Here is a 13,523-nt window from a genome sequence, read left to right on the forward strand (position 1 = left end):
CCCAATGTTTATATCAGCAATTTCCACAGTAGTCAAACTATGGAAAGAGCCCAGATATCTGTCAAGAGATAAATGGATAAGGAATGGGTGGTGTATATATACAATGTAATATTAATCAACCATCAAAAGTAATGAAATATTGTCATGTTCAATGATGTGTCTGGTCCTAGTGGGTATTATGCTAAATGAAATAAGATAGTAAAGACAATTATCATATGATTTCATTCATATGTGGAATTTAAGAAACAAGACAGATGAACATAGGGTAAGGAATGGACAAATAGTATAATAATAATAATATGAAAAGTGAGAAGGAGGCAAACCATGAGAGACTCTTACTCTAGGAAACAAACTGAGGGTTGCCGGAGGGGAGGTGGGTGGGAGGAATGGGTAATTGGTTAATGGGCAGTAGGAGGGCACTTAATAGAATGAATCCCTAAATTCTACCCCTGAAACTGATGATACAGTATATTATTTTAACGAAATTAGATTTAAATAAAGATTTAAAAAAGTGCTTTCTAAGAAAAAGGAAGAATATTATAAAATTAAAGGGCTAGAAGATAGTATTAAATAAAGAATACCCATTTATATTGATTTCATTTAGACAAAACTCCTCATTTCCTTCATTTCTTCTAAGAGCCTTGAGAAACCATTACCCACCTTCTTTCACACATCTATAGGAAAGAAAGTAATTAAAGTCCACAAGACCATTTTAATTTTCTGTTTAGAAACTCAACATCTCCCTATTTTCTGTAACAGTTGTTCTAAACTTTTGTCTCATCACCTGAACTGTTAGTTAAGACAAATCAGTTTCTGGGTCCTTTCTCAGATGGTTGGTTCAGTAGGTCTGAGGTGAGTCCAAGAGTGTCCATTCTGATAAAGAGCCAAGTGATGTGGTTGCTGCTGATTGAAGGACCACGCTACCTTACAGCAAAAAGCCCAACATCTTCATCAAGCCATGGAGGGTAAAGTTAGGCTACTCTAACTGAAAGACCACCAAAATAGAGTGGCTTTATTTAATATTCAGTAATGTAGAAGGATTTCTTCTGTAATAATCTGGTGGCATTGAGAGGTGGTGGGTGGTTCTGATTCCATTTTATTGTTCTATTCCATGTTGTTTTTTCCACCAAAGCTAGTTACCTCCACACTCTCATTGCAGCCAAGAAATGGTGGGTGGGTGGGTGGAGGGTAAGGGTAAGGGCAAATGGCTTCATATTTGAGAAGATAACTCAGGAGTTGCACACTTTGCTTCCCTGGATTTTTGTTGGTGGAGGCCAGGCTCATTAATGTGATATGCAGTATGTTGGCCAGGTGACCAATTAAAACTATAAGCCAAAGGTGGAATGGGTATCAGTGGGTAGTTGGTCTCCACCACAAAGGCAATGTTGGAAGTATCAGGTCAATGAAAGAAAGTTTTATTTTCAATAAAAATGATAATTCTACAAAGAAAGTAATCAGTATCCTGTTAATCCTATATTAAAATAATGTGAAATATCTTAATACTTTCTACATTTCTCTATTAGTATACTTAATCACATCTCATAACTATGTTTACTATTCTGTGACCCGTGATTAGTCCTGAAGCATTTTAAATGTATGAATTGAAATTTCTTTATGTGTCTGTATCTCTCTCTCTCATAATTTCTTTTTTCCCCTTTTAAAAAATTTAATTTGTTTTCAGTGTAACAGAATTTATTGTTTATGCACCACACCCAGTGCTCCATGCTATACGTGCCCTCTATAATACCCACCACCAGGCTCCCCCAACCTCCCACCCCTGCCCCTTCATAACCCTCAGACTGTTTTTCAGAGTCCATAGTCTGTCATGGTTCATCTCCCCCTCCAATTTCCCTCAACTCTCTTCTCTCATAATTTCTGTCTAGTTCCTACTTATTTAGAAAGTCAGTACCTGATATTCAATAATGATTTTTTAAAAATTTAAAAATATTTTAAAAAGTCAGTACTTATTCTTAGTACATGGTAAACATCCAATAAATACTCTTTGCATAAATGAGTTGATTCATATTCCGTTGATAAAGGTCAATATTGTTTTGTTAGTTCTCTTCCATCTAATTTATGACTTGGCTGACCATTTTTTGACACACAGTATTCTCTTTACTGCACTCTTTACATCTTTGTTTCTTAAAGTATAGATCAGAGGGTTAAGGGTGGGTGTGATGATTGTGTAAAAGAGAGAAAGGAACTTCCCCTCATGTTGGGAGCTGCTATTCTGTGGCCTCATGTACATGTAAATGACTGTTACATAAAACAGAGTTACTACTGTGAGGTGGGAACCACATGTATTAAGGACCTTACTCCACCTTCCTGCTGACTTGATCCTCATGACTGCTTGAGTGATTACTGCATATGAGATGAGAATTAGTGATAGAGGTACTAGAAGAAGTACCACCCCGAGAGCAAAGACAATGACCTCCATTACTTTTGAGTAGACGCAGGCCATCTTGAGCAGGGCTGGCATCTCACAATAGAAAGTATCCAGTTCCCGGTGGCCACATCTTGGTAATTTCAAGGTCAGGGAGCAAAGAATTAACGAACTGCAAAGGCCACCTAACCACGCGGTGAGCACCATATTCTGGCAAAGCTGAGGGTGCATTATGACAGTGTAGTGAAGAGGTTGGCAGACAGCAGCATAGCGGTCATAGGCCATCACAGCCACGAGAAGACATTCAGTGGCTCCCAGGTCAAGGGCAAAGAAGAATTGGAGCACACACCCTCCATATGTAATAGACCTTGTAGGACCCCATAGATTTACCAGCATCTGGGGGATAATGCTAGTCGCATAGCAGAGATCCAAAAAAGACAAATTGGATAAGAAGAAATACATGGGCGTATGGAGCTGGGTGTCTAGGTAAGATACGAGAATGATGGTTGTGTTTCCTACCAGAGTCACAATATAGAAGATGAAGGCCACCCCCGAGATGATGGGTTCTAATTGGGGTCGATCAGAAAAGCCCAGCAGGATGAAATCTGTTGTGGAACTTGCATTGTTTGTGTCCATGGCTCCTTAGGAAAGTCTAGGAGACAAGATCGTGGTAATCAAAAAAGCATCAGCCCTAGGCAGAAATAGCTTGCCATGTAGCTTACCATGAGTATCCCCAATTCAGTTGTTTGTGTGCTCTCTCTCCCATTTGGACCACCTCTGTTAACACTCCCTGTGTTCACTGCCCAAAGCCTCTCTGTGTTTACTCATAACCAGAGTGGTTCTAAAAATAATATGGTAAACCTGGTCACACTGAATTGTAAATCATTGAAAGGGTTTAATTATGTCATGAAACTTATAGTTCTGTGTGTTTTGGTTAAGTAATGAATCCATGAAATTAATGATATGATTTAAGATGCAGATATATTTTGAGAAAAATGAGAAATGTGTCTGATATATTTTTCCTTCTTGAACGTGTGACATAAGCATCACTTGATCATGACAAATATTTCCCTTTTCAAAGGAGTGGCATTTGGGATAAAAAGTTAAATGATCCATTTTCTTGGAGTAAGATCCACCATTTGGTAGCAGGATCAGTTTCTATATCCATTTCCAAATGCATTAATTCCATCCATTATCACCACCACCACCAACCTCCTCCTCTTGTCCTTCCTATTGAACATTGTAGACACTGCTGTTCCCATATCAGCTTTGGTGTTCCCTACTATTGCCCCATTTTGTGCATGCATTTTGGTGCTAGGAAAACTCATCTTTCTTATTAACTTCCATTGCCATGTACAGAGGCCCTGTGTTTTTTGGAATACCATTCACAACTGCCAATAAAATATTTAAATAGCCTTACTGATTTGTTTCAGAGTTAAAATCAGAAGTAATTCCAGAATCCTCCAGTTACCACATACATGCAGCAACCACCTGTGTCAGCTCCTGCTCACCTGGCCGTTCAGCAAAAGTAGCAAGGTAGGCAACTTGATCAAAAAACTGCTCGTATAACGGTCAGTGAGTTGTTTTTCCACATACAATATACCAACTATCTGAGTCGGTCCTCTGGTTGCTTTGGGTCTCTACAGGTAAAACTCCATTTCAATTCTAAATGAATACAGAAAGGTGACAGATATAGATGTATTTCTCTATTTTTGAGTTATCACATCATTAAATATATGGAAGTTTTAATGACTGAATTAGTTTATAAATATTTTCTATTATTTTGGTTTATAATTCTTGATGCCTATAATTTCTGACCATCAACTACAGATTTAGGGTGCTTTATATTCATGTGTGTTTGGGGCCAAGGAAACATAAATTTATTTGTTGCAGTTACAGTGACATAAGGTAAATTACTTACTGTATATCATTGTTACAAACAGTTGAATTAAAACATGAAAATGTTACAATCATGAAGAAGGAGCTGTTATTTCCAAGTAGTATGTTATCACCATACTACCCAAGTAGTATGGATTAGGGATATATTTTTTCTCAAAATGGGAATTTTGTTTAATTAATGACTGTGAGGTTTTTATGTGGTGGATGCCAGCTATGTTGAGCATAGTGCTTATGTGCACAGATTCTGGACTCAGAGCTTGGTATCAAATCCCAGCTTCACTACTTGGCGGTAATGTGTCCTTGGGCAGTCATGTAATTTTTTTACACCAGCTTCTTTATATGTTCAGTGAAGATAATAATATTCCTCAAAAAGTGGTGGTGAGGGTTAGTATTTGTAAGAACACTAGAAACTCTGTTTTGTTTATATTTAATTCTCAAAAGTAAAAATTGTATTCACCTTCATATGTGGAACATAAGGATTAGTGCAGAGGACAATACGGGAAGGGATGGAAACCTAGGGGGAAGAAATCAGAGAGGGAAACAAGGCATATGAAACTCTTGACTCAGGGAAACAAACTGAGGGTTGAGGAAAGAGAGGAGGGTGTGGGGGCATGGTGTAACTGGGAGATGGCCATTAAGAGGGGATGTGATGTGATGAGCACTGGGTATTATATGCAAGTAATGGATCATTGAAGATTGTATGAAAAACTAATGATGTACTACTATACCTTGGCTAATTGAATATAAATAAAAAATAAAAAATTGTATTCACCTACACACAAATTATTATTATTCTATTCACTCCTTATTCTCTTCATTTTTCACGCTGGTGATTTCCCTATGGTCTAGAACTGAACTTGGAATGGTTAAAATTTTACACTTACATAACTTTTCAAATGCATGGGCATTCATGTACACAAAAATGCCCACAAGCTCGATGTATTACTGAACTGATAAACCCAGAGGCAAGAGATGACAGAGGACTTAGCTCTCAACATGTCTTGATTACAAAATGCACTGGGCATTCTTCGACCAAGTAAGATTGAGATAGTTTTGGGAATTAAAAGGCCATAGAATTTTGGAGCTGAAAGAGACTCAGAAAACAGGATCCAGCCTTCTGCCCGGCAAAGGAGGTCTCCCACAGAGTGTCCACCTGTCTTCTATTTCCAGAACTTCATAGCTGTCCTTTAATCTTTGCTTTTTACTTACTCTTTATGTCAGAGATTCCTCTTTAACAGAGTACTGGATCTTTTTCTTTATTCTGGAAATAACACGGAATAAGTCAGTTCGTCCTTATTTCTTTATAAAAAAGTTTTGTTGCACAATGAAAGATAGATACAGAAAAATACAAAATCCTCAAGGAGTTAAGGTGAATATTATTATAACTAACGTACAGCTCAAGGAGTAGAACCTTGGTAAGTACCCAAGAGCTTCTCTTTGTGCCTCAACCAATCATTACCCATCCCTGTCCCTAAACTATCCACTATCCTGGTGTTTATGATAATCACCTCCTAGTATTTAATAGCTTGATTACCCATGTGTGCTTCTCTAGGCAATATTGTTTGGTTCAGCTCATTAAAAATTGTTTGTATGTCTTTTGCTTATATGTCCTTTTAAAAAAATTATTTTTTCAGTGTTCCAAGATTCATTGTTTATGCACCGCCCCCCACCCCCACCCCGCCGTGCTCCATGCAATATGTGCCGCCCTTAATACCCACTACCAGGCTCATCTAAACCCACCATTCCCCTCCCCTCCAAAACCCTCAGTTTGTTTCTCAGAGTCCACAGCCTCTCATGGTTCATCTCCCCCTCCAGTTTCCCCCAATTCAGTTTTTTGTATGTCATTGGATATTAGAGCCTATTATCAAATATACGCTTTGATTTATGTTTTTAGACTAAGTGTTTGATGGTTGTCAGCTCTTCCTAACACTGTATGATGTTTAATTACCGTGTTTTTCTGTTTGCTATCCCTTTGACTCACCATGGTTTATTAAATGCCTTTGCTTTTGGTCCCATATTGAACTCGAGTTGGAAGAGGTGAGTCCAGTTCCAAAACGGAGGGCCTTGATCCAAAGGAATCAGAGCAGTTGAGAAATCTGTTTATTCATGGTTTGAGCTTTGAAACTACAGATGATAGTTTAAGAGAACATTTTGAAAAATGGGGTACACTTACAGATTATGTGGTGATGAGAGACCCCCAAACAAAACGGTTCAGGGGGTTTGGTTTTGTCACTTATTCTTGTGTTGAAGAGGTGGATGCAGCAATGTGTGCCTGACCACACAAGGTTGTTGGGCATGTAGTAGAACCAAAGAGAGCTGTTTCTAGAGAGGATTCTGTAAAGCCTGGTGCCCATCTAACTGAAGAAAATTTTTGTTGGTGGTATTAAAGAAGATACAGAAGAATGCAGTTTGAGAAACTACTTTGAAAAATATGGCAAGATTGAAACCATAATAGTTATGGAAGACAGGCAGAGTGGAAAAAAGAGGATTTGCTTTTGTAAGTTTTTTTTTTTTTAAAGATTTTATTTATTTATTTGACAGACAGATTACAAGTAGGCAGAGAGGCAGGCAGAGAGAGAAGGGAGGAAGCAGGCTCCCTGCTGAGCAGAGAGCTGGACGCGGGGCTCGATCCCAGGACGCTGGGATCATGACCTGAGCCGAAGGCAGCAGCTTTAACCCACTGAGCCACCCAGGCGCCCCATGCTTTTGTAAGTTTTGATGATCATGATACGGTTGATAAAATTGTTGTTCAGAAATACCACACTATTAATGGGCATAACTGTGAAGTGAAAAAGACCCTTTCTAAACAAGAAATTCAAGGGCGCCTGGGTGGCTCAGTGGGTTAAGCCTCTGCCTTCAGCTCAGGTCATGGTCTCAGGGTCCTGGGATCAAGCCCCACATTGGACTTTCTGCTCAGCAGGGAGCCTGCTTCCCTCTCTCTCCCTGCCTACTTCTGCCAACTTGTGATCTCTCTCTCTCTCTGTTAAATAAATAAAAAATCTTAAAAATATAAACAAGAAATGCAGTCTGCTGGACCACAAAGAGGTCTTGGAGGTAGATCTGGCAACTTCATGGGTCATGGAGGAAATTTCGGAGGTGGTGGTAACTTTGGCTGTGGTGGAAACTGGTGAAAGGGGAGGCTATGGTGGTTGTGGTGGCAGTAGAGGTAGTTATGGAGGAGGCGATGGTGGCAACTATGGTGAAGGTCCTGTTGATAGTAGTAGAGGAGACTATGGTGGTGGTGGACCAGGATATGGAAACCAAGGTGGTGGATACGGAGGTGGTGGTGGAGGATATGATGGTTACAATGAAGGAGGAAATTTTGGAGGTGGTAACTCTGGTGGTGGTGGGAACTATAATGATTTTGGAAACTATAGTGGGCAACAGCAATCAAATTATGGACCCATGAAGGGGGGCAGTTTTGGGGAAGAAGCTCGGGCAGTCCCTATGGTGGTGGTTGGATCTGGTGGTGGAAGTGATGGATATGGTAGCAGAACGTTCTAAAAAAATTTTCAGAAGAAAAGGGCTACAGTTCTTAGTAGGAGAGAGAGCAAGGAGTTGTCAGGAAAGCTGCAGGTTACTTTGAGACAGTTGTCCCAAATACCTTAGAGGAAATGTAAATTTTGCCACAGAAGGAACAATGATCCATATTCAGAAAAGTTACTGCAGCTTAAACAGGAAACCCTTCTTGTTCAGGACTCTCATAGCCACAGTTTGCAAAAAGTGCAGCTGTTGATTAATGCAATGTACTGTCAATTAGATGTACATTCCTGAGGTCTTTTATCTATTGTAGCTTTGTCTTTTTTCCTTTTCATTGCATCAGGTAAATTGCCATGTAAATTGTGGTAGTGGTACCAGGAATAAAAAATTAAGGATCTTTTAACTTTAAAAAAAAGCCTTTTGTTATGAGTTGAGAAGTGAACACAGTACTTTAGGTGTGCTGTACCACTAAAGAAGGCAGCAAACATCCATGATACACGTAGTTTCTAAAATTCATGATAGTTTACCAGGTGGAAAACATTACCAGGTCAGTTTATGCCTTGGGTCTTATAGGAACCCAGGTATCCTTTTCAGAAGTGTCAAGCCTGGAGTTATACTTCATATAATTTAATGTTATGAAACCAAATATAGGAATTTTCATTCTGTGCTTGTGAATATTTTCCATATTGGTTTTAACCTTGGGCCAACTTTTAACTATTATTATAATTTTAATCTGAAGGTGAACGTGACAAAAAATGAGAGAGCACAAGCTGAAGAAACAGATGTTAAAAAAGAGGTGTGCAATGTTTTCGCTGAAACAGATTTTTCATTTTTCGTAGTATGTACTCCATTTTCTAATAGTGTAGCATGAATTTACAAATTAACTTTTTCCTTGAAATGTAAGATGAATGAAGCAAACATATTTAAATATAATTTGAATGTGCAGAATGCCTTGGAGAGAAAATGATAAAGAAAATTAGAACATATTTACGTTTCAGGAGGGAAGAATTCACATCTGTTGTGTTCTTATGTAGTCCAGAGGTATCTATGTTCCCATGATGGTGAGCCTTCATTTCACCCATAGTCAGGATTCTTGTTCAGCAAGTTACTGAGTCCATGAAATACTGATTAGCCCCCACTTTCTTGTACTAACACCATGATCACATTTGCATTGAAATGCAACAACTGAACTAAGATTCTGTGAAGTCTCTATTTAAATTGGATGTTGGAAGAAAATTAGACGTGGGACTGGTAGAAATGTTGGTGAATTTGGTTTGTTAAATGTTTTTTTGTTGTGATATTTGTAGTCTTTTCATATGCACTCCTGTTGGACACATTTGTAAGTGGATATCCGCCCAATTAAACCAGGAGAGCCCTCTGCTGGTCTATGCATGCTCCAAGTAATGTTTATGTAGGACTCTAAAGGCTACAAGGCTAACATGGTGTAGCCCATGGGGACTGGTGTACACAGAGGTGATTAACAATCCTTAGACTATTGTCAGAGGGTTATCCAAACAACTATTTTAGGAAAGCTTCTCTTAAGGCATGCTTCATCTTGTCTTTTTCTTTTCAGATATCCTCCATGGAAATTAATTTCAGAGATGAACTTTTTTTTTTTTTAATTGTGTTATGTTAGTCACCATACAATACATCATTAGTTTTTTAAAAAAAATTTTTATTTTTGGGACGCCTGGGTCGCTCAGTTGGTTGAGCGGCTGCCTTCGGCTCGGGTCATGATCCCGGCGTCCTGGGATCGAGTCCCACATCGGGCTTCTTGCTCTGCAGGAAGCCTGCTTCTCCCTCTGCCACTCTGTCTGCCTGTGCTCGCTCTCTCGCGCTCTCTCTCTCTCTCTCTCTCTCTAAGACAAATAAATAAGTAAAATCTTTAAAAAATTTTTTTATTTTTTGATGTGCCTGGGTGGCTCAGTGGGTTAAAGCCTCTGCCTTCGGCTGAGGTCATGATCTCAGGGTTCTGGGATCCAGCCCCACATTGGGCTCTCTTCTCAGCTGCTCAGCAGGGAGCCTGCTTCCCTTCCTCTCTCTCTGCCTGCCTTTCTGCCTACTTGTGATCTCTGTCTTTCAAATGAATAAATAAAATCTTTAAAAAATTTTTATTTTTTTATTAAAATATAATGTATTATTAGCCCCAGGGGTACAGGTCTGTGAATCGCCATGTTTACACACTTCATAGCACATACCTTCCCCAATGTCCATAGGCCCACCACCCTCTCCATACCCCCTCTCCCTGGCAACCCTCAGTTTGTTTTGTGAGATTGAGTCTCTTATGGTTTGTCTCCCTCCCAATCCCATCTTGTTTCATTTATTCTTTTCCTACCACCCAAACCCCCGACGTTGTCTCTCAACTTCCTCATACCAGGGAGATCATATGATAATTGTCTTTCTCTGATTGACTTATTTTGCTAAGCATAATACCCTCTAGTTCCATCCATGTCATCGCAAGTGGCAAGATTTCATTTCTTTTGATGGCTATGGCTGCATTGTATATATATATACCACATCTTCTTTATCCATTCATCTGTTGATGGACTTCTAGGTTCTTTCCATAGTTTGGCTATTGTGGACATTGCTGCTATAAACAGTCAGGTGCATGTGGCCCTTTGGATCGATATATTTGTATCTTTAGGATAAATACCCAGGAGTGCAATTGCTGGGTCGTAGGGTAGCTCTATTTTCAACTTTTTGAGGAACCTCCATGCTGTTTTCAGAGTGGCTGCACCAGCTTGCATTCCCACCAATGGTGTAGGAGGGTTCCCCTTTCTCTGCATCCTTGCCAGCATCTGTCATTTCCTGACTTGTTAATTTTAGCCATTCTGACGGGTGTGAGGTGGTATCTCATTGTCGTTTTTGATTTGTATTTCCCTGATGCCGAGTGATGTTGAGCACTTTTTCATGTGTCTGTTGGCCATCTGGATGTCTTCTTTACAGAGATACCTGTTCATGTCCTCTGCCCATTTCTTGATTGGATTATTTGTTCTTTGGGTGTTGAGTTTGATAAGTTCTTTATAGATTTTGGATACTAGCCCTTTATCTGATATGTCATTTGCAAATATCTTCTCCCATTCTGTCAGTTGTCTTTTGGTTTTGTTGACTGTTTCATTTGCTGTGCAAAAGCTTTTGATCTTGATGAAGTCCCAATAGCTCACTTTTGCCCTTGCTTCCCTTGCCTTTGGTGATGTTTCTAGGGAGAAGTTGTTGTGGCTGAGGTCGAAGAGGTTGCTGCCTGTGTTGTCCTCAAGGTTTTTGATGGATTCATGTGTCACATTGAGGCCCTCCATCCATTTTGAGTCTATTTTTGTGTGTGGTGTAAGGAAATGGTCCAGTTTCATTTTTCTGCATGTGGCTGTCCAATTTTCCCAACACCACTTGTTGAAGAGACTGTCTTTTTTCCATTGGACATTCTTTCTTGCTTTGTCGAAGATTAGTTGACCATAGAGTTGAGGGTCTATTTCTGGGCTCTCTATTCTGTTCCATTGATCTATGTGTCTGTTTTTGTGCCAGTACCATACTGTCTTGATGATGACAGCTTTGTAATAGAGCTTGAAGTCTGGAATTGTGATGCCACCAACTTTGGCTTTCTTTTTCAACATTCCTCTGGGTATTCAAGGTCTTTTCTGGTTCCATATAAATTTTAGGATTATTTGCTCCTTTTCTTTGAAAAAAAAAGGATGGGATTTTGATAGGGATTGCATTAAATGCGTAGATTGCTTTAGGTAGCATAGACATTTTCATGATATTTGTTCTTCCAATCCATGAGCATGGAACATTTTTCCATTTCTTTGTGTCTTCCTCCATTTCTTTCATGAGTACTTTATAGTTTTCTGAGTATAGATTCTTTGTCTCTTTGGTTAGGTTTATTCCTAGGTATCTTATGGTTTTGGGTGCAATTGTAAATGGGACTGACTCCTTAATTTCTCTTTCTTTTGTCTTGTTGTTGGTGTAAAGAAATGAAACTGATTGCTGTGCATTGATTTTATATCCTGACACTTTACTGAATTCCTGTACAGGTTCTAGCAGGTTTGGAATGGAGTCTTTTGGGTTTTCCACATAAAGTATCATATCATCTGCAAAGAGTGATAGTTTGACTTCTTCTTTGCAGATTTGGATGCCTCTAATTTCTTTTTGTTTTCTGATTGCCGAGGTTAGGACTTCTAGTACTATGTTGAATAGCAGTGGTGATAATGGACATCCCTGCCGTGTTCCTGACCTTAGTGGAAAATCTCTCAGTTTTTCTCCATTGAGAATGATATTTGCGGTGGGTTTTTCATAGATGGCTTTGATGATATTGAGGTATGTGCCCTCTATCCCTACACTTTGTAGAGTTTTGATCAGGAAAGAATGCTGTACTTTGTCAGGTGCTTTTTTCAGCATCTATTGAGAGTATGATATGGTTCTTGTTCTTTCTTTTATTAATGTATTGTATCACATTGATTGATTTGGAGATGTTGAACCAAACTTGCAGCCCTGGAATAAATTCCACTTGGTCGTGGTAAATAATCCTTTTAATGTACTGTTGGATACTGTTGGCTAGGAATTTGGTGAGAATTTTTGCATCTGTGTTCATCAAGGATATTGGTCTGTAATTCTCTTTTTTGATGGGATCCTTGTCTGGTGTTGGGATCAAGGTGATGTTGCCCTCATAAAATGAGTTTTGAAGTTTTCCTTCCATTTCTATTTTTTGGAACAGTTTCAGGAGAATAGGAATTAATTCTTCTTTAAATGTTTGGTAGAATTCCTCTGGGAAGCCGTCTGGCCCTGGGCTCTTGTTTGTTTGGAGATTTTTGATGACTGCTTCAATCTCCTAACTGGTTATGGATCTGTTCAGGTTTTCTATTTCTTCCTGGTTCAGTTGTGGTAGTTTATATGTCTCTAGGAATGCATCCATTTCTTCCAGATTGTCAAATTTGCTGGTGTATAGTTGCTCATAATATGTTCTTATAATTGTTTGTATTTCTTTGGTGTTGATTGTGATCTCTCCTCTTTCATTCATGATTTTATTTATTTGGGTCTTTTCTCTTCTCTTTTTATAAGTCTGGCCAGGGGTTTATCTATCTTATTAATTCTTTCAAAGAACCAGCTCCCAGTTTTGTTGATTTGTTCCATTGTTTCTTTAGTTTCTATTTCATTGATTTCTGCTCTGATCTTTATGATTTCTCTTCTCCTGCTGGGTTTAGGCTTTCTTTGTTGTTCTTTCTCCAGCTCCTTTAGGTGTAGGGTTAGGTTGTGTATTTGAGACCTTTCTTGTTTCTTGAGAAAGGCTTGTACCACTATATATTTTCCTCGCAGGACTGCCTTTGCTGTGTCCCACAGATTTTGAACAGTTGTGTTTTTATTATCGTTTGTTTCCATGAATTTTTTCAATTCTTCTTTAATTTCCTGGTTGACCCATTCATTCTTTAGAAGGGTGCTTTTTAGTATCCATGTATTTGTCCAAATTTCCTCTTGTGATTGAGTTCTAGCTTCAGAGCATTGTGGTCTGAAAATATGCAGGGAATGATGCCAATCTTTTGATACCGGTTGAGACCTGATTTATGACCCAGGATGTGATCTTTTCTGGAGAATGTTCCATGTGCACTAGAGAAGAATGTGTATTCTTTTGCTTTGGGATGGAATGTTCTGAATATATCTGTGATGTCCATCTGGTCCAGTGTGTCATTTAAGGCCTTTATTTCCTTGTTGATCTTTTGCTTGGATGATCTGTCCATTTCAGTGAGGGGAGTGTTAAAGTCCCCTACTATTATTG

General features: G+C 39.0%; 1 protein-coding gene and 1 pseudogene across 2 annotated transcripts; one reads left to right on the plus strand and one right to left on the minus strand.

Annotated features, from left to right (window-relative positions):
* Window positions 1-2,074: 2,074 nt before the first annotated feature.
* On the minus strand, window positions 2,075-3,019 carry LOC308343976 (olfactory receptor 2W1-like; the record flags this gene model as incomplete). The annotated part of the gene is made up of 1 exon (XM_080805255.1): window positions 2,075-3,019. The coding sequence occupies one exon, from the start codon at window positions 3,017-3,019 to the stop codon at window positions 2,075-2,077; it is 945 nt and encodes a 314-aa protein (XP_080661381.1).
* Window positions 3,020-6,345: 3,326 nt separating this feature from the next.
* LOC308343983 (heterogeneous nuclear ribonucleoprotein A3-like) lies at window positions 6,346-7,786 on the plus strand (annotated as a pseudogene). Its single transcript has 3 exons — window positions 6,346-6,779; window positions 6,991-7,119; window positions 7,309-7,786. The product of its transcript is annotated as a heterogeneous nuclear ribonucleoprotein A3-like (transcript).
* The last annotated feature ends 5,737 nt before the right edge of the window (window positions 7,787-13,523 follow it).

This window comes from Martes martes, assembly GCF_963455335.1.
Source record: "Martes martes genome assembly, chromosome: 6".
Classification (NCBI taxonomy): Eukaryota; Metazoa; Chordata; class Mammalia; order Carnivora; family Mustelidae; genus Martes; species Martes martes.